Raw genomic sequence first — 21,668 nt, 5'->3', positions numbered from 1 at the left:
CATTTGCCTTTGACATTACTTATATAGAAGATGTGTATTTTTTTTCTTGAGTATAGTTGACGTACGTTACAGTAGTTTCAGGTGTACAACTTAATGATTTGACAAGTTTATGCTATGTCCACCACAAGTAAGGCTACTATCTGTCCCATTTCAGAACTATTATGATAGCATTAACTGTATTTCCTATGCTATGCCTTTTATTCTTAAAGACTTATTTTAGAGATTGAGAGACAGAGAGACAGAGAGACAGAGAGAGAGAGAGCACATAAGCAGGAGGGGCAGGAGGAGAGGGAGAGAGAATCCCAAGCAGACCCTGTGCCCAGGACAGAGCCCAACACGGGACTCAATCTCAGAACCCTGAGATCACAACCTGAGCTGAAACCAAGAAGGATCCTTAACTGACTCCATCACCAGGTGCCCCCCACCCCACTCTGTGCCTTTTAGTCCTATGACTATTCATTCCCTAACGGGAAGCCTGCATTTCCCACTGCCTTCTACCATTTTGCTCACCTCTCCCTTCCCATCCCCTTCTCTCTGGCAATGACCAGTTCTCTGTATTTATAGGTCTGATTATGCTATTTATTCACTTTTTTTGTGAAGGACCTAGAGGGTATTATTCTAAGATAAGTCATACTGAGAAAGACAACCATGTGTGACAGAGATCATGTGTATTCTTAATAATTTGAAGGAAGCAGAATTTCAGTTATGTTGTACTCACTGGATGATATTCAAAGTGTATTTTAGTAAAATTTAGTTCTCTACGACTGAGTAGAAACAAAACTGGTAATAGATGCTGGAAAGTAATCTATTTCTTAGGAAAAGCCAACTATGTCCCCTGGTTCATCCCCAGTCTATTTTCCTTTATGCTACTTGTACTGAAGAAGCAATGCTTAATAGAACTAGTAGCCTGCTGACATTCATCTACAATTAGAGTCTCCATAAATAATACAATTATAATTGCTATTGAAGGATTGACTAGAAAAGTACCAGAAATTCCATGCTATTTTACTGACAATGCAGCAAATTACAGAAAGTAGAAACTACTTTTCTATTTTGTTTTTACTGTTACCTGAATTATAATAAACTTTTAGAAATAAAATTTATAGTAAATTATATAGTTCTTTTATATTAAATAATGTTGTTTTTAGTATACTCTTAATAAACACATAGGTGACACTTTAGACTTTACAAAGTGTTGATATATTTTATCTCACGTGCTTCTCATGCAACTTTTTTTTTTAAGATTTTTTTTTTAAAGTAATCTCTACATCCAATGTGGAGCTCGAACTTATAACCCTGATTCACTGACTGAGCCAGCGAGGTGCCCCTCATACAACTTTCTATAGTAGGAAAGACAGGTAATATGATCTCATTTTGTAAATGAGAAAACTGTGACTCACAAAAGCTTTGTGACAAGGTTAGAAAGCAAATGTCCTATATAATTACAATTCATATCTCTTAACATGTAACATATAATTCTGTTTTCTATACTGAGACACTTCTAAGTAATGGTCATTATTATCATGATCACCTCCATCATTACCACAATAATAATAAATGTGTGGGCACCTTTCTTGGCCTCATGCACCATTTTACATTGTTAAACACACTTTTCCTAAAACTTACTACTTTGATGATGCCATGACATTGCTCTGTCCTTGTTTTCTGACAACTTTTCTGATTGTTCCTTCATACACAGGGCCTCTCTCGATACATCCATGCCTTAAATGCTGGTAAATTCTATGCTCACAGTTCTCTCATGTTTTTACTTCAACACTACCACTGCAGGATGTTCTATTCTCTAAAGACTAAAACCATGCTCCATATAATGTGTTCTGTAGCAATGGGTACTTAGATCCCTTCCAGACATATACCCACAGACACTTGACAACTAAAACCCAAGGCATCCAGAACTAAATTCAGTGACCCCACCTTTCTATCATCCCAACCAGCAACCTGTTCTATTCTCCCTATCCTAATCTATCACAAAGCATTCAAACTAAGAAACCTAGGACCATAAACCACTTTCTCAGTAATAACACAGTGCTAATTTCCTCTGGAAAGCATTCCCTAACTACCCAGGTAAGAGCTGAGTTTGCCCCGCTGGGGAACTGTCAGTACCTGCCCACTAACAAGTGTTTTATTCATTTATATTTTTAAAAATTTACTAAATGTATACTTTTAATGAGTAAAAGAATAAGACATAGTCTTGTTACAGAGGACAAGCCATATAAGAATTACTAAACAAGAAATGATATTCCAACATCCAGTGTTGGAAGAGAGGTCAACAATCAACTAATTGAACCACTTTTCTGTGCTTGAAAGCTCTTCATAAACTTCTTGGCCTATAGCAGTCATGGTCTGCATGGTGTGTTCGTAGCCTTATAATTTAAATAGATTTCAGACATTTAGATTTTCTGTTCCTTGTGAGGGAAAGATAATGTTTAACAATCCTTTAAATTTTCCACAGTAGATGCCTGGTAGATTCCTAATAGAAACTCAGCAGTTGGTTTTCTCACTACAGAATTATAATATTAAAAGTAGTCAGAACATTCATGCTTCATAGTAAGTGTCGAAGACTTATCGATTTCCAAGAGGATACTTCCTTTTGACATGGACAAGGCTTACCTTCAACGTTTATACACATTTGGATTCAAAAAGATATGATGGGGAGTGGAAAGTAAATTATTTCAGCTAGACTATGATTTATGGACTCACACTATTTTCTTTTATTTTCCTAAGTCAGTTGATAGAGGATGGTTCAGCTTTCCAGGTCTGTATTTGCCAGAAGCAGTTGCATTTTGAACTATCCTATTCTAATGCAAATTTAATTCCAAAGAATCTGTCATATGCAGCAATCTAAATTTAGAAACCCAAAGGGATACACATTTGAGTTACATCTTCTATCTTTTTAAAAGTGTTTCATCCCCATTGAGATCATTAAAACTTGATTCCAATGTATTACATTCTATTGGGGTAATTTTAAAGATCTTTAATGCTTAAAATAAGACTTTAGCAACATAAAATTATTTATTCTGGAGCCTTACAGAAGGTATTCATTTATGGTTTACTCATGATAGAGATACTGAAGCTTAACTCAATACAAGACATAATGATAACAAAAGACAGTCTAATGAGATTAGCTATGACAAAATCTAAATGGCAATTTAAATGAAGTTTTATTCTCCCTATCGTAATGTCTCAGTCATAATCCATGGGGTAGAAAAGAAATTTGAGGACTATTATCTTTCATTTCAAGTTAGTTAACTCCTCATTACAATAATGGCAATGGCATAAGATGCTTCTAAGAAATAAAATGCTGTTTTTGAAGAACACAGAATTGATTTCTAACTAGAGGCAGCACAAAATTTATTTATGCTCATATACTTTTATAAAAGTAAAGTATGCTACCTCATTACCTTAAATCAATGGGCAGAAATTAAGTGTTGGATGACTCTAAAATCCACTCCTACTTGTGATGTCGACATTTTAAATTGTTCAGATAAAGTAAAAAACTAAGGAAATGAAAACTTCTAAACTACCCTAAGCCCTTAACTTATTATTTGATAAAATTCTTGATTTAGCAAATAGGTGCCGAAATGTTCAAACAAAAGTATATGCTTGTAATTTGTTACATAAATCAGAAAAACCAACATACACTTAATAAAATCCAAGTCGTATATATGTATAAACACACACACATATATTTGTATGTGTAGATATGGGAATAGAGATAGGGACAGGTGGGCAGATTGTAAGACCTGTGGCAACTAGACATCAAGTATGGAAAGAGTGCAAAGGATGTGGTAGGGCTACTTTATATCTTAACAAAATGTTAAAACATTAGCTATTTGTTACTAAGAAAAAAATGTGGTCCCAACCAACTACCCTTGTTTCAAATTCTGCTAATTTCCACTTGATCCCCAGGTTAGAAAAATAAAATCTTAAGAAAAAGAAATCCGTCACACTATTCCTTTTCTGCCGTGCAGAACAATGTATTTCTGAGATGATTCCAGTTTTTCTGCTAACAAATTGACAGAGAATCACATTTGATTTACTTTCATTACTTTCCTTTTAGATCTCAATTTTAAGGAGCAGTGGGTGTAATGAACAGAGCAATAATTCTGGAGTAGGTGGTCATTGTGATTGATTTAGGAGACATTTGCCAAGACAGAGATAAAGTAGACTGAATATCTAACCGACCTAAAATTTATCACAAAATATACCCCATAAGAAGTATTTATAAGCTCTGGGTTACTGCAAGATACAATGATAGGAAAAAAAATCATGACTTAAGAAATTGATTTTAAAAATAAACAATAGGCCAGAGTTGCTTTAAAATGGCAATCCTAAATTCACACAGATGCAGAACAAACCATAATGAAGGAGATTATTTTGCTTTGACAATCTGAATATAAATCAAGCTCTAATTAAAAGCATTTATAAAAATTTTATTGGGTAGAAGACAAAAATTTTTTGCAATATTTACTGTATAGGTACTCCTATTTTTGACCAAAAATACATAATTACTAATACAAAATGGTCCAGTTGATCTATTTGCTGATATGTTCCTCTAAAACCTGACTCTTCTTTTTCATGCAAAGAGAAATAATTTCCTGGTAGAAAGAACTACAGATATTATAATAACAAGTTGGATACTGGTTTGGCAAACAGTAGGGATAGTGCAGGGGATAAGCATGCATTTTATGGCTCTCCCTCCATTAGAGGAATGAACAAGATGTGAGACTAACACAAAAGTTTGCTGCCATTTTACCCTAGAGAATGTTTCATCCAAATCACTCAACCTATCGTTTGAGCCTGTTTTCCACTGCTTGGGTTCTCCAGTTTTCTTGCAGATGTTTTGACTATGCCTTACAGAATCCTGATGCTTTCACACCAGAGAGACACTCATAACCCTATAAACAGGACACACAGAAACATGTGAGGCATCATTATAACACCTAATCTCTGACCCAGTTGTAAAAGGAGCCAATGCAGTTTGCTCTACTCTACCATTTTTTGGGTCCTTAAACAACTTAAAGATTCTACTTAGATGTGATTGCTCTCAACCAGCTCATTGTACACACTGTCGTTTTTTTTTTTCCTTTCTTTAAGATCAACAGCACTTGATGGTATCCTTGCATTGGTTATCTCTCACCCCTACCTGCACAAAACTTTCTTTTATATCACAACCTTTTAAGGTCTAGTCTGTTTTTATTCATCTAGCCAATCCATTAGCATTCAAAAGGGCTAAGGTATTATGCCTAGGTATGGGTTCAACTATTTTGCAACATGGTAAATTTGGAGACATTTAGGAGGAACACTGAAAAAAGGAAAAGGAGAATTCATACCAGGAAAACAAAAATGTACCTGAAAAGATGACTTAGTAAAAGAAAAGAAACCATGAGAACCTATTATATATACTTCATAATGTTGACAGGACTTGGTTCATAAGCTCAATACTTTTTCTTCATCTCAGTGTCAACATGAAAGAATAAGAGAATTTAAGAGCTAGGAGAGATTTCATAGATTATCTAAATGGTAGATTCTCAACATGGGCACCCACTGACATTTTGAGCCAAATAATTCTTTGTGAAGAGCTCTCCTGTGTTTTGTAGGATGATTAGCAGCATCTCCAGTCACTATTCACTAAATACCAGAAACACCACTCCATCTAGTTGGGAGTCAGAAATGTCTGCAGACATTTCCAAATGTCCCTTGGAGAACAAAAGTGCACCAACCTGAGAACCACTGCTCTACAACATCATGTCCCATTTGTATGACTAGAGAAAATTTCTGTTGCAGTCCTTAAGAGGTATAGGCATGTTGTCAAACACATATGCAGACATAATAAAGGAATTTAAAACAAGATAATGGTTCCTAAAAGGCTAAATTTCTCCAGCAAGAACAATAATGCTTGTTCTGTTTATTTAGATGCCTAGAAGACCAGAGTGACACAGAAGTTGTTATATTGCTCACCTTCTGAAAAAAATGCTTTCAGGTAATTATAAGATAAAGGATAGATATATAAAATATAAGGGACACGTGATGGACTGAATGTTTGTGTCCCCCCCAAATTTATATGTTGAAACCCTACCTCCTGGTATGATGATAGCAAGAAGTGGGACCTTTAGGAAGGTAATTAGGGTTAGATGAGGCCAGTGGGTGGAGCCCTCATGTAGGACTAGTGTCCTAGTAAGAGTCACAAGAGAGCTTGCTTCCTTTCTTTGCTCTCCACCCTGTGAGGATACAAGAAGAAAGGAAGTCTGCAACCTGAAGAAGGCAGGCTCTCACCAGAACTTGACCATGCTGGCATCTTCATCACAGAATTCCAATCTCCAGACCGTGAGAAATAAATTTCTTTTGTTTATAAGCCAGCCAGACTATTGTAGTTATAGCCACCAGAACAGATTAGGACATTATCATGAAATCAGAAATTTATCAGATTGGCTATGGTACAATTAAGAGCTTAGTGCTCTATGGCTATTAGCTGGAGAGCGTGAAATTCTTCTAAGCAGGTTTACAGCATTTAAGAGCTGTACATACAGATAAAATTAGAAGACAGACCAATCTGTTCTCAAATCCAATATTTAGTAACTGTATGATCTGGGGCAAATTACTTCATTTCTCTGCACTTCTCTTTCCCCATTTGGAAATTTCAAATGACAATATAATCACTGGGAAGTTTAAAAAAGACCTTAATTGAGCTTTGCTAGGTACAGACCTCAGTTAATGCTATGTGATTAATAAATAGTAACAGTTATTATTAATATAAGTTGAAAAAGTTGTAAGTTTTATCTTATAAAACTTAAATCCTTTGCTTTCAGAGTTGGTTTATATAGAGTCCTGGCTGAAAATCTTTTTTCCAATTTGTCAGTTAATGACAACAGAAGAATCAGTTTTGAGATAAACGGGTCTCTGAACCCTTGTAAGGCTGGCATGTTTTCCTTGTGCTAGCTAACTTATTTAACATTACATGTGTACACGTTTTCTCCCATCTGGGTGGCAAGTATCCTTATTGGAAGTATGCCATGTTGTACTTATTTTTTTCTAATATCACCCCAAAATAAGTGGGAATAACAACAAGCACTCAGTGTCAGAGCATGTATAACTTGCACCTCTTAATGCCCAGAGAATTCAGGAAGAAGAATCATTATCTACCTAAAAATTAGAAAAGTACATTAAGTATTACAAAAAGTTCAAAGTTCCTTTTAAAAATAAACCATTCATTCCAAAAACCTCAACTTGGGACTGTCAAATTAGCCACTATTAGCTAAGTGCTATTCTCCAAAAATCTGAATCTGACACTTGGTACTCCTGTCTATATATTTTTCCTCTTATTCTACAATACTGTATCAAGTAGGTTCTGTATTTAGCTTCCCATTTTTTTATATTATCAAATAATACTTATGCCATAATAAGTAGCCTTTTGTCACTTGAATTTTCAATTGTGGTTGCAACATGAAATAACAACACCTACCATTATAGTGTTTAATTGTGTCAATGGTTAAGAATCTCTTCACCACAAGATATGCAGAGCCAGGTTCAGCTAATGAACTCCACCGAAGAACCTGTTCCAACACATTTTCTGTATAGTGAAGGGGGCGTTCTGCAAAAAATAAAACCAAATCAAACTGAAAAAAAATTATCACAGTTTTTATAAATTTAAAAAAGATCTGTGTGCAATAAAAAATATAACCATATCTTATGTTATACCATAATAATTCTTAGACTACCTAAAAGAGACCCTAACACCTAGAACACCATTAAGAATATGATGAAATTTAGCTCATAAATGAATGTGTTCATGGACATTTGTTATTCAGCTATTAAAAAAAAAACTTCAGAGGTGCTATCTTTTAGATAAAAATCTCAGAAATAATGCTATCCTTTTGTAAAAGAAACCAGTTTCTTATTCTATTTTCTTTTTAATTCAGGTAACATTGTGGTTTGCTTATGGAAAGCTATTTGCATAGGCAAGTACTTAATTGCAAAAGGACTAGCAAAGTTAATTTTGTTCAGTAGTAATAACCTTTGTTTATCCCAACATGATTATCATGTTATAATTTTTTATCAATACCAGTGAACAATTTATAGCTGATAATATCATAGTCAATTAATAGAAATTATAAAATGTGCCTTCAACAGAGAATGGATCAAAACAGTCATAGAATACTTCTAAGTCATTCATATTAGTGAAAATATCAATCAGAAATGTTTTTTTAAAAAAAATTTTTTAAATTTTTATTTATTTATGATAGTCATAGAGAGAGAGAGAGAGAGAGGCAGAGACACAGGCGGAGGGAGAAGCAGGCTCCATGCACCAGGAGCCCGACGTGGGAATCGATCCAGGGTCTCCTGGATCGGGCCCTGGGCCAAAGGCAGGCGCCAAACCGCTGTGCCACCCAGGGATCCCTCAATCAGAAATGTTATGTGGTTATTAAATGTTATATAATATTATACAATAACTGTTGATATAATAGTCCAAAAGCAAGAAGTTAACGACATCTTACAGACTTCTTCTTAATAAGTACTCATCTGTATGTTTTATTTTAGGTAATCATATTTTTAAATGTATCACAAATTTTTAGCATAGAGATAAAAAAATCTGGTTTTTACAATTACAATCAAAGCTTCATAGTTTTTTCCTGATCAAAATATGACAATCAGTTAATAAAATATTACAACAGAAACATGCTCAGAAAGAAGGAAATTCAAACCTTTTACAGCACCCTGAAAATGGCATAATTGAAATAGCAAGAACATCAGCTTTAACATAAAGATGCTGATGTTGGTCTCTCAAGATCATAGCCATATATAAGTCAGTTCAACTCTTTCATCTCTTCCTAAATACAAAGAGCACCGCATTCTGGTTTCATTTTCAGTTGAAGTAAGAATGTTAATGACAAACAGGAAAGAGCATGTCAAGAGCATCATACTCATTTGGTAACCACGATATTTTCATTGGTGGTAAAATCAAAAGTAAAATGACCAAATCACATCCTCAATACTGATCTTCCCTGCTATGACCACAGCATTCCAGAATATCAATAATCTCAAGTCCACAGAAGAAGAAAACAATTTTCTGCTTCCAGTGTAAAGAATCAGATTTCTGCTAACTGTTCAGTATAATGAAATGCAGTTCTGCATTCTGTGCTTATTGGAGCAAGCCTACTCACTATGACAATGGCAATTACAAGAAAAAAAAAAAAACACAAACAACAAAAAAAAAAACTCGAGCAACTAGGTCATACATCTTAAAGACAAATCTACCTATTTACAAATACACTTCTTCCACATAGCAGACAGCTACGTATATAACAGACATTCAATAAATAAATACTCAAGGAGTGAAGTATCTTGTCAATTTCTAGAGAAAATATTTGCAAATGAATCAGCAAAGGTTTTTTTTTTTTTTAAGATTTTGTTTATTTGTTCATGAGAGACAGAGACAGAGACACAGGTGGAGGGAGAAGCAGGCTCCATGGAGGGAGCCCAATGTGGGACTCAATCCCAGGTCTCCAGGATCACACTATGAGCCAAAGGCAAGCACTTAACGCTGAGCCACCCAGGCATCCCTAGACAAAATTCTTTGTAAACCAGACAAAATCTTCTGTGCTTTTTATCAATCCCATTTTTCTTGAAGTAATTCTCTAAAACATTTGACAAAAATTATAATTTCCCATAAGTTGCCAAAGTTATAAATTCAATTGTTGACTACTCCATAAATAGTTGTCTTCTATTAATGGAGGTTATACTTAGAATTAACTATTTTAAAAAGATTTTATTCATTCATTCATGAGAATACAGAGAGGAGAGAGAGAGGCAGAGACACAGGCAGAGGGAGAAGCAGGCTCCACGCAGGGAGCCCGACATGGGACTCGATCCCAGGTCTCCAGGATCAGGCCCTGGGCGGAAGGTGGTGCTAAACCGCTGAGCCACCCAGGCTGTCCTAACTGTATTTTTTTTTTTTAATGGAAATAACTAGTAATATCATGAGTACTCTTCACATTTGACATTATCTAATTCTTGGTTCTACTACTTGCAATCTTTGGGACACTACTGACACCATTAACAGCTGACATTTCTGGAATAACTATGTATGAGACATTATATATATATCTGATACTTTGCATCCATTGTCACTTTTAATCTACACAGCATTCTTCATTAGGTATCATTCATATTACATGCATAAAACCCAAGGATCAGAGTCGACATCCCTAAAGTCAAACCCTACCTTGTTCAAGGGAAGAACAAAGATTTGAACCTCAAATCTATCTGACTTCCAAGCCCAATGTTTTTAAACTCCACACTTAACTTTTATTTGGGGTAACTAAGTAAATCCCCAAAATGATTTTTTCACATGAAATTCGGGAAAAAAAAAAAAGCATCAACTTGCTAAGATTTTTTTGAGGGCCAAAACAGGTAACAAAAGTGAAAAACAGGGTCAGTTCGTACTTCTCTCTTAATTTGCTTATCTTTGGTGAGAAGATGGTAGAAAGAATACCAAGAAAGTTTCAACATCCTGCACTTAAGGAAATGGACAAGTCCACAATTGGTTTGGAAGTGAGAATTGTATTCCTAACTGGAACACAGTATCTGGATTGAAACAAAATCTCCCTCTTCTTTATTACAAGAAGATTTATATGAAAAAGAGGGTCACTACAAGTAGATACTACAGTGATAGTTCTAAAGTGTTCTTAGCTATAGTGAAGTCACAGTATAACTGGGACTGTAGATATAGAAGTAAATATAGATTTGCAAAAAAAAAAAATTTGTCGAGTATGTTTTTCTCATCAGTATCATAGTATGAAATACTTCAGAAGAATGAAAATCCTGACGGATCCAAGTTTCTTCATTTAAAGCAAGAGCTGAAACATGAGATGAAAAGATAGGCATTATTAGACTATCAAATGCCACATTTATAAAATGGCATTAAAATCCACCTTAAGAGATAATAAGGCAGGAAAAATTGAGACATCAAACATTGCTGGAATATAAATTCCTACCAATAAACAAGTTTTTATTTATAGTTCCATTTGCAACCATCTGTCATGATAGATTATATGGTATGCATGTCATCTGGCATTAGGGCATTACTAGAAATAAATAACTCAGTTGCACACTGTGTCTAGTACAAAAATTGCTGAAAATTCACTGCAGTTATTTGAGAAGAAAAGGTGAAGAAGGTGGTTATTTAGCTAGGTAAATCACATTATCAATATCTTAAAATCAGGTTCACAGAATAAACCTGGCCTCCCTTGTTAAAGAGAGAGCTATCCATTTTCCACTCCAAATAATAGGCATTGTCCTTAAATTTCTGGCAATAATGACACAGGACTTCCTGAAATGATGATTCCCTCAATAGTTAAATTCTTAGTGCCAAACTAAGAGCTATGCAAATTTTTCTCTGTCCTGTCCACACAATCAGAGAGTCCTGTCTACAATCAGAGGGTGAAAGTACTTTCTGTGTCATCAGGAGAGGGGCTAGAAAGAATCTTGATTAAAATTGTACACATCTTCCATATCACAGTAACTATGAGGAAGAAACAAGAAAACGCTGTTATGATATTGCTTCAGAGAAAGTAACTGCTTCACAAACCTGAACCTCTCAGTGAAGAAGCCTACTTAAATGAGTGCCTCCCCCATCCCAGTGGTTATTAGTTTATTTTCTTTTCCAGCATGTGAATGCCCTGAGGATATAGGGCTAATCTGCAAAAGACAGCTTTGGTTTTAAGATGAAGTATTAAAATAAAAGCATACTTGAGAAGGTTAGCTCTGGATAAAGGTGATACCCTCTTCTTGGATGGGTTTCAGCATGTCTTAATGACTGGCAAGCAGTAGGTTAAGGATGCTTGGTATCTTTCAAAGAATCAGACAAAAAATGACTTTTTTTCTATCTAGTACAAATTTCAAAGGTCTTACCAGATATTCACTTAGAGGGAAAACTAATTCATAAATTATCTAAGCCTAGAATCCATCTAACTCAGCTTTACATATAAATTCTCAAAATATAGGTTTTACTAAGACACATTTTTCCATCAATCTGACTACCATATTAGCAAAATAAGATCACTCTTTGTCTGTTGGAACCTAATCCCCAATGTGATGGTATTAGTAGACAGGGCCTTTTGGAGGTCATAAGCACAGCACCCTCATGAATGGGATTTTGTAAAATAAGAGAGACCCCAAAGAGCTCCCTCCACCATGTGAGCGAGCAAAGACAGCCCTCTATGAAGCTGAAAGCAGGCCATCACCAGACACTGAATCTGCTGTCACCTTGATTTTGTGAAATTTCCTAACCTTCAGAACTATACTGTGAAAAATAATTTCTACTATTTATAAGCCCCCATCTACAGATTGGTTATAGTGGTCTGAATGGACTAAGACACCATTTCACCAATGACAATAATGATGTTAATGATACATGAGTCACAAATCAACATGTGTCTGCATTAATAGTTGTCAAATCTATGGTAATTCCATTTATAGGTTTACAAATCTATTTTCATTATCCTGAACCATATAGGAGTATCTGAGCATTTATATAATACATATTTTCCTCTTATTTTTATATAATTAGGGAAGCATATTAATTTCTTAAAAAGTATAATAGCTTATCTCAAAGAGTAAAGGGAACATTACAAAATATTTATTATAAAAAGGGGCAATGGATATGATATTAAAATCCAGCACTTCTGGTTCACTTATTTACCTATTTACCTATTGATTTATTTTTGGTTACTTTGTTACTTGGGGATTTATACTTACATTTGAAAAAGTGGCAATTCCTTGCTGACATTTTTCCTATCAACTACAATCTTGTGACTACCAACGCCTTCACTTTTATCTTCTTTTTATATTTCACTTTATCTTCCCTGCATGTTACTAGAAATAAAGCTTTTAACATTTCAGAAGGTCAGGTGGAGTGCACAGGTTCCCATCTGCTTCAGAAGCCAGCAAAATCATAGGCCCCTCTGATGCTTTCTTAGCACTGGTCCCTTAGAAGCAGTAAAAATGATCTTAGTTTCCTCTTCTGGAGAATTCTACTTAAAAAGTTGACCAAATATTAAAACCATGCCAAATCTGAATTCTTAACTCCATCAAATGTATTTTCTTGGTGTGCATGGGGTGTTCCTTTGGTTATATATTTAGATAGTCACGAATTGAAACAACTTGAGGTCTCCTACGTCTTTTTATATTTTCATCAAGATAACTTTTTTAATTGGAGAGAAGGAACAACAAGTAAAAACTCAATAGAGTCTTACATTTGTGATGAACTGATTGTCATATGCAAATTGATACTCATTTTCAGAGGAAGCAAGAGAGATCTCATTTCCCAAGAAAAGTCTAATAATGATGTTTCCAGATACACTGCAATCTCTCTTCTAGCTATATATTATACTTCCTTCCTATCCTCCTTCATTCTGCTTGCTCCTTCAGTCAGGAGCACCAATGCCCAAAGGCACAGAGCTCCAATGATGTGACACAGGGAAATGCTTTGACTCAATTCCTGAGAGATTAAGGGCAGTAGGGAGAGGCTGGCTACCCCCAAATCCATGATTCATGATTTTGCTGAGGATATCCTAATAAAAACAACAGAAACAGAAGCATTTAGGAAACAATCAGCTATCTAAGAACTAACCAGGGCCTTGAGATCTATCTCCTAGTGATTCCTAATTTGTAAGCAGGAGTCACTTTGCATGTACCTTTCACATTTTGATAGAGCTAATCACAGTCCAAGTCACTCAAGTCCAGAATGCATCTATTTTTTGTTCCACCTTAGTTAACAAGATATTTGTAGGAAATGTTCCACACCAATGCACTATATTAGAGATAGTGACAGATATAAAGGTCTAAAAAAATATGGTAAATGTCTAAAAAAATGTGGTAAATGTCCTGAAAAACATATGGTCTAAGACAGAATCAGATGTATATACATTACTATTCTACTAGTCTGATAATATGCAGTATTATAGATCAATAAACAAATAATCAGAAAAAGCTCAGTGAAAACTATGTTCATCTAAACATCAACATGGAAGAAGGGTTATTTGAACTGGATCTTGAAGGATGGGCAATGAAAAAATAACGAAGGGTTTTAAACCCTTAAAGGGTGGAACAATATGATCTTATTTGTGATTCAGAAAGATACTTTTGGCAGTAATACTGACAGTTATCTTTTACTCACAATTATGATGAATCTAGTAACCTATACCCCCTTTCCTTAAAATGAAGCAGCAACAAAAATCAAAAGACTATACCACCCATATACCTATAGTAATGCAAAACTGTGCTTCACCAGTAGACTTTAATTGCATGGCAACTATGTACAAGGGACTATGCCAGACACTAAAGACAAAAGAAAGAAAGCCCCTCTTTCCTTCTAAGGAGTTCTCATCAAGAGACAAACATAAACCCACATGATAGGCACTATAAGAAAAGATAAGACAAAGTGCAATGGAACCTTTAGTATGGGTTTTAAAGGAGGTCAACAGGCAGGCCAGATGGGGGCGAGTAAAGGTACAGTGGGAAAACCCCAGCTCCTCCAGGTTGGGCAAGCACAGAGGAAGAGGGGATTGTCTATAAAGAACATGTAAAGTGAGAAAAGATAGCAAAGGAGATGGAGTCAGCAGAAATCTACCACGTAGGGGATAGACAGAAGAAGAAGTGACAAATAAGATAAAACAGTGAGAGGGCCAGGAGGAGAAACCACACAGCATCAAAAACATTGAAGACCTTCAAAGGGAAAGGGAAAGGGAATGGCCATTAACAATAAAGGCTACAGAGAGGAAAACAAAACAAAACAAAACAAAACAAAAAAAAAAACCTGAAGCAAAGAGGGTGAGCTTCTAAGCTCACCTGAGCTTAGAAGTAGTGGGCCGCAGTGCTCATCTGCCGGAGCACTTTCTGTACATGGGGATGACTGAATATGGGGAGACACAGTGTGAACCAACACTAAAACATGGGAGCCACTGACTCCTCACAATGAATAGTATAAAATTACTTTTTAATACAAATTAGATTTTTAAAGAACCATGTTTTCATGCTTGGTATGAAAACATCAAGATGAACTAACAAAAAGACAAAGTATCTGACATCCCATTTCCTTCTAACACTGACTGCAACACTCCTAATAATACACGATGGGGTATTTTAACGTTGAATTTCAATTTCTATCTTGAGCTTGCAGGTGGCAAGACTACTTTTGGCGGTTTGACAAGTATACTTGAAAGGGTCCCAAGACCTTAGGAGGTATCAGCTAGACAGATGGTCAAGGTACAGAGATATTCTGCATCTTTTTTTTTTTTTTTTTTTCCTACAGGTCTTTAACCACCAAATGGTGTCATTAGAATGTAAAGCTTATTCAGCATTTGACTACTGGGGTAGTCAAGGTGTTTTCAAAGCTCCCTTTATCCTTCCACGTCTGAGATAAAAGATGACAAGTATCTGATTCACTCCACTAAAGACAGATGAAAGGGGAAAACCCAAAAAAGAAGCTTCCACTAGGCTTAACACAAATTGTCTTTTAAAATAACAAATCATCTTTTAAATGAACATTCTTTGTTTTTGTTAAAAGGGTAACATATCGGAATGAGGTGGGTGGCCATTTAGAATATTGTTACAAATCAAACCGCTTGTCCTTATAAACAAAGGCCTATTTCGTAAAGCAGCAACATAGCACCTAATGCTTTGCACTATATTTTTATAGTCAATTAAATAATCTAACTGTTGAGATGAGTAAAATCATAGGAGGGCAACCTCAAGGGGCAATAACATACTAACACACGCACCGAGGCAGAAGGGAATTCAAAATGAGATATTAATCTTTAAAAAGCATAAAATGAAAAAAAAAAAGCATAAAATGTCTGTAATGACTTGTCACAAAAATAGTACTTCTTCGCACTGTAAGGAAGTTAAGAATCTTAGCATGAAAATCACTTACCTAGCTCTTCATTTTCAATGACTTCAAATGTGGCCCAGATATCGCCTTTTGTAGGAATTATATTTTTTATTGCTAATATATCATTAGTTAATTCCTCTGCTTCCATCACTGGAGATATCTACGAGAGAGGTAAAGTTTCTTCAGAAGGAATGTCAGACACAGAAGTCAACTAATGACAGAGCTAGTAGTGCTCTCACCCCATCTACCAACTTACAGTGCTCCAAGTTTCTTACTTAGTATGCTTACCTAGCTTCTCTAAGCACATAGAAAACACAGCCTGTTCAGATCTTCTCCATAAAATATTTTAATATGAGTGCAAAAAAAAAGATACTATAATATAGACATCAGGAAGAATTTTTTTTTCTTGCTTAGTGATTAATTAGCTCACTCAAGGAGGGAAGACTATACCTAGTCATACGCAGAAAGACCTTCACCAGACAATGAATCCAGTGGTATTCCAGGACTAACAATTTTCATTCATCAGTTCAATAATCAAGAGTTCAAAGTGGTTTGGTTTGTTCAGTCTGGGCCCTGAATTACACACAATCGACTGCTGTCTACTATGCCAAAAAGCCCCAGGGTTTCAGTGGTCTGTGGTGTGCCCTGCCTGCCAAGTGACAGATGGTGGGCTACCAAAGCATGCTGGAGCCAGGACTGCAGGGCAGAGGGCAGAGTGTGCAGTGCCAGCCTTGGGGCCAGCTCCACAAGAGTCCCACAGCCTCAGGCCATGGCATAAGCAACACCATCTTCTTCAGGGAGTTTTGGGATTTTTGATTTGTTTCTTCTTTCTTCTGTTTCTGCCAATCTTAAATGCATACTGGACAAAAGCAAGCTGGCTTTTCTCAGTATGAATTTAGTTATAATGTTAAACAAACAGAAGATGTTTTAAACATTAGGATATTGCAACTGCAACCTACTTTGTATAATTTCAGTAAAGTATGTTATCTCTTTAAAAGTTTCTTCAAAAAAGAATGTGCTCATTACCATTTCTCCTGTCCATTCTTGACCACAAGCATATTACACACATATAAGAAACAAAACACTTTTTGTTACAGTTAACTCCTACAATCTATCTCCTGGACTTTGTGGAATGTATAGTGGAATATATTAATGATACAATAAAGTACACTGGTTTCTATTTTTAAAAGTCCAATGAAATATAATCTTAAAAAGAATTTAAAAAAACCTCTATCTGGGAAAATCAGAAAACTTTAAGTAACAGAAATATTAGATGAATCATTTCAATGATGTTCATCTGAATAGCTTTAACATTTTTTTAAAAGATTTTATTTATTTATTCATGAGAGACACAGAGAGAAAGAGGCAGAGACAGTGGCAGAGGAAGAAGCAGGCTCCATGCAAGGAGCCTGATGTGGGACTTGATCCCAGGACTCCAGGATCATGCCCTGGGCCAAAGGCAGGCACTAAACTGCTGAGCCACCCAGGGATCCCTCACTTTTTTTTTTTTTTTAAGAAGCATAACCCTTTCTTTCTTTTTTAAAAATATTTTATTTATTTATTTATTCGTGAGAGAGAGAGAGAGAGAGAGAGAGAGAGGCAGAGATACAGGCAGAGGGAGAAGCAGGCTCCCTGTGGGGAACCTGATGTGGGACTCCATCAAAGGACCCAGGGATCATGACCTGAGCCAAAGGCAGATGCTCAACCACTGAGCCACCCAGGTGTCCCGAAGCATAACCCTTTCTTAAAATAATAAATTATGGAGAAACCAAACTGTGAAAGAGTCAGCAGGGAGTGACTCAGGTTGACATAGGAATGGAGAAACAGAACTCCATTCCTTGTCCCAGAAGACTCCCAAGGACAAAAAAAATTCCTAGAACTACTAGAACTACAAAAAGCATGCTTTGGGAATTATTACTCTAAGGAATATACAAATCAGTATGATGACCATGAGGTTAGAAATGGGATGACCCCGGTTTGTGTTGGCCTTAATACTTTTAATTCCCAGTTTGTTTTCATGTAAACTTGAGACATTACTTGCTTCACCTACCCCCTGGGGCTGAGGTAATGACCAACTGAAATAAATATAACTGAAGAGTTTTCTAAAGTCTTAAGCATGAAGCAAATGTTAATGATTATTTTTATATGTTTTCGTTGTTTTTAAAGAGAATTTGGGAGTTGTTATAAGTGAAACTAGACAGTCCTTTATGGGCATACACTTAAAATAAGTAAGAAATTTGTTCAATTGTAATAGCTTGTGTTATGGTCTTTTAAGTAGGACAAAGTTAAAATGAGCTATTAGAGAGTTTGTGTGTAGAGGGAGTTAGGTCATGTGCTCTGAATACCTCTTCTAGTTACTGATGAACCTGTGCTGACTGTATGTACTACTTCCTTGTGTCTCCTATTACCAACATACCACCATCAGCATAAGAAATTTGATGTGGTCAAGGTTCCTGCCCTCTTAGGGACAAAACTTATGATTACAGTAGTTCACTCTATGTTCTCAGTGAGTTAATGACCAGTGCTACACAGACTTAATATGTAATCAATTAAAAAGTACAGATTAATAATTACAATGTATTTAACAAAACTAAAGTCCAGAAATACATAAAACTTTTTTTAAATCTTAGACTTTAGGGGATCCCTGGGTGGCGCAGTGGTTTGGCGCCTGCCTTTGGCCCAGGGCGCGATCCTGGAGACCCGGGATCGAATCCCACGTCGGGCTCCCAGTGCATGGAGCCTGCTTCTCCTTCTGCCTGTGTCTCTGCCTCTCTCTCTCTCTCTCTCTCTCTCTCTCTCTGTGTGACTATAATAAATAAATAGATAGATAGATAGATAGATAGATAGATAGATAGATAAATAAATCTTAGACTTTAGATAGCAGAATGTTTTCCTCATCCCAAGAATGTAGTCTTAACTAAGCAGGAATCTGAATTATCACTGTTACTCTCCCTCAGGCAGACTAAGTACAGGATATGACCCCATAAGGAGGATACTTTAATTCACGATAAAAAAAAAAAAAGTATCATATTCCTAAAACAGAGAAGAATTTCCAATATTCAAGTAAATTGAAAGACAGGAAGTCTAGAACACAAGAGTGGAAAGCATGCTTTGGGAATTATTACTCTAAGGAATATACAAATCAGTATGATGACCATGAGGTCAGAAATGGGATGACCCCAGTGTGTGTTGGCCTTAATACTTTTAATTCCCAGTTTTTCATGTAAACTTGAGACATTACTTGCTTCACCTACCCCCTGGGGCTGAGGTAATGACCAACTGAAATAAATAATAAAATAAATAATAAAAATAATACAGGACTAGTGGTATTAATTATTTATTAAACACTTATGTGCCAAGCAACTTACTGTTTTGTAATGCAGTATTTTAGTGAAGACTCACATCAATGATAAAATGTAAATACTCTAATTTTTCCCCATTTTACAGGTGAAACAATTTCAACTCAGAGTAAGAGGAACAAAATTTGAGATCAGGTTATTTTCTAGAACCTACAGAAACTCCTAGCCATAACCTAGAGCATCTAAGATGTTCTCTTTCCAAATGACTAAAACATGGAATTTCTGGAGGATATTGGAATAAAAAGTCAATCCTATCAATCAGTCCTTTGAACTGGACAGATAAAAATACAAAAAAATAATGGAAAATTCAAGATACCTAATTACTGAATACTAATACTTGCAATTTCCAAAAGTTTACATCCACCTTGAGGACTCACCCGAATTATAATACTGCAGTCAGGTTCCTTCTTTTCTACATAGACTTCAATTAGTAAATCTCCAGCCTGGGAAACCTAGAAAGGGGCAGATGTGAAAACAGCAAATATAAGTATGACACTTAAGACAGAAAATCCTAGTCCTATTGCTAAATATTTCAAAGTAGTTGAATGAGCCTGTCAATAGCATGATACCCATTTTTCCAGATGTGGTTGACAAGGAATCTACACAAATGATATAATTACAGTGCAATTTTTTTTATCTCTTAGTCAAGAGTTTAATGTCCTAAAATAGTCATTATTCTTAGTAAAATAATGCATCTGGCTACAATGAGAATATGCTGACTTCAACAACAGAAATTATAAGAGCCATCACTATGTATATTAATAGGATAGGCAAAATGAGAAGTGAAAATGATCCATATGTAATTGCCCTCTAATCTACAGTGTGGGTATCATATCAATAATTAAAAGGGGAAATAGGTGTTGCTAAATTTTCAAAGAGGTATGTGAAAAATTGAAACTTGAGGATAAATTAGGTTGGAGCTATATTAAAACTAAAAATAGAGAAAGTGTATTTAGCCAAAAAAAAAAAAAAAAAGTGAAGTGATAGAATAAAGTAGATGAAGAAGATAAATTTTTATTTTAATTATCTTCAGCCAACCATTTACCGTTCTAATATTTGGGTCACTATGATAACCCAGGAGACATTTAGTGAAGAAGAGAAAATCCAGAAAACAAAAACCATAAACTATCACTATGTATATCGACAGCATAATGTGGAAAAGATTAACGAAGAATCAAATAAATCTATGAAAAAATTGGGGATAGCTTTTTTCAGAAATTGCCTCAAGTTATGTAACCACTTAGAAATAATATCTCCCAACTAAAAAAAAAATGATCATATTGGAGAAACAATCATTCTGAAGTTAAATTTGCCTAAAAATAAAACCTGATGAACAAATTAGTGAGGAAAACATTAAAAATGTACTTTGAGGAAGTGTTCTTAATTATTCTGGCTCTACCGACTTAGAATAGCTTATTTCTAATTTTTCTTCCTCACTTTCGATATGCTACACAAAAATTCAAGGGAAGAAAAGATACAGTTGACATTTCTACTTTTCACTGTGTTTGCATAAACAGCTCTCCAGGAAGGACACATTTTAAAAATTAAAAACGCAAACACAAAGGACTCATAAAGAGAAGCCAAAACAAGAATAGCTACGAAATTCAAACAGGGAGAAGACATGGAGGCTGTCAAAAAAATACACCATAGCAGAGTTTTGAATGCATTAGAGAAAAACACAAGCAAAAGAACAGGTTTCTCCGAAGTCCTCTACTTTTCTTGTCCAATTACTCTATTTTATAGACAATTCTTTTCTTCTATTTACTGACTTGTACTTAATTAAAAAGCAGCCAAGACTCATTTCATTGTTGTAGTATGAATACAAAAGATAAAAATGCAGGAGGACACTCATACTTCATCTAATAACAACATAGGTAATGCTGCCAAAGATTATCCTTTGGGCTCACACAACACTTTATTTCAATACTGAAACTCCCCAAAAAGCAGTAATTCAAGAGAACTGGTAAGTCAGATTTTTTTTAGTGTTAACTCCTCTGGAGGCTGCATTTCTTACTTAAGGTCAAAATAGAGGAGAAGCTTTCTTAGGTAAGTAGGATATCACGGTACTAGTACTCAGGGATCTCGAGCACTAGAATGGAAGCCTTTACTCCCCGGCTTCATATGGAATGGTACCTCCAATGACTTCTCTGATATCAGGAATAAGGTAAATTTAGAGTTTGACTAATAAGTTAGCATTTACCTCATTCCCTGTGTATATCTATAAAAAGAATATATTTGACCCATTGATATTATTTACATTGGTGTCCTGAATCCACTACAATTCCTAGTGATTAGAAGATTAAATATGAATTTTAAGACAATCCAGTGAATGTTCATCAAACAAGGCAAGGTACACTAGAAAACTGCAGGGCAACCTGAACACACAAATTTAATATATATAA

At 35.4% G+C, this 21,668-nt stretch overlaps 1 protein-coding gene across 6 annotated transcripts in view; it reads right to left on the bottom strand.

The window, feature by feature from the left end:
• Positions 1–21,668, bottom strand: part of ARAP2 (ArfGAP with RhoGAP domain, ankyrin repeat and PH domain 2) — a 191,078-nt gene that overhangs the window by 36,132 nt on the left and 133,278 nt on the right. For all 6 annotated transcript variants that reach the window (XM_025436964.3, XM_035714086.2, XM_049108710.1 and 3 more), the window contains 3 exons: positions 19,644–19,718; positions 15,950–16,067; positions 7,481–7,609 (listed from right to left, as the gene is read on the bottom strand). In XM_025436964.3, coding sequence (XP_025292749.3) covers positions 7,481–7,609; positions 15,950–16,067; positions 19,644–19,718 — 322 coding nt within the window. The remainder of the gene's footprint in view (positions 1–7,480; positions 7,610–15,949; positions 16,068–19,643; positions 19,719–21,668) is intronic.

The sequence above is a fragment of the Canis lupus genome, chromosome 3 (genome assembly GCF_003254725.2).
Source record: "Canis lupus dingo isolate Sandy chromosome 3, ASM325472v2, whole genome shotgun sequence".
NCBI lineage: Eukaryota > Metazoa > Chordata > Mammalia > Carnivora > Canidae > Canis > Canis lupus.
The sequence above is the reverse complement of the archived record's forward strand: the minus strand, read 5'-3'. Positions and strand labels throughout refer to the sequence as shown.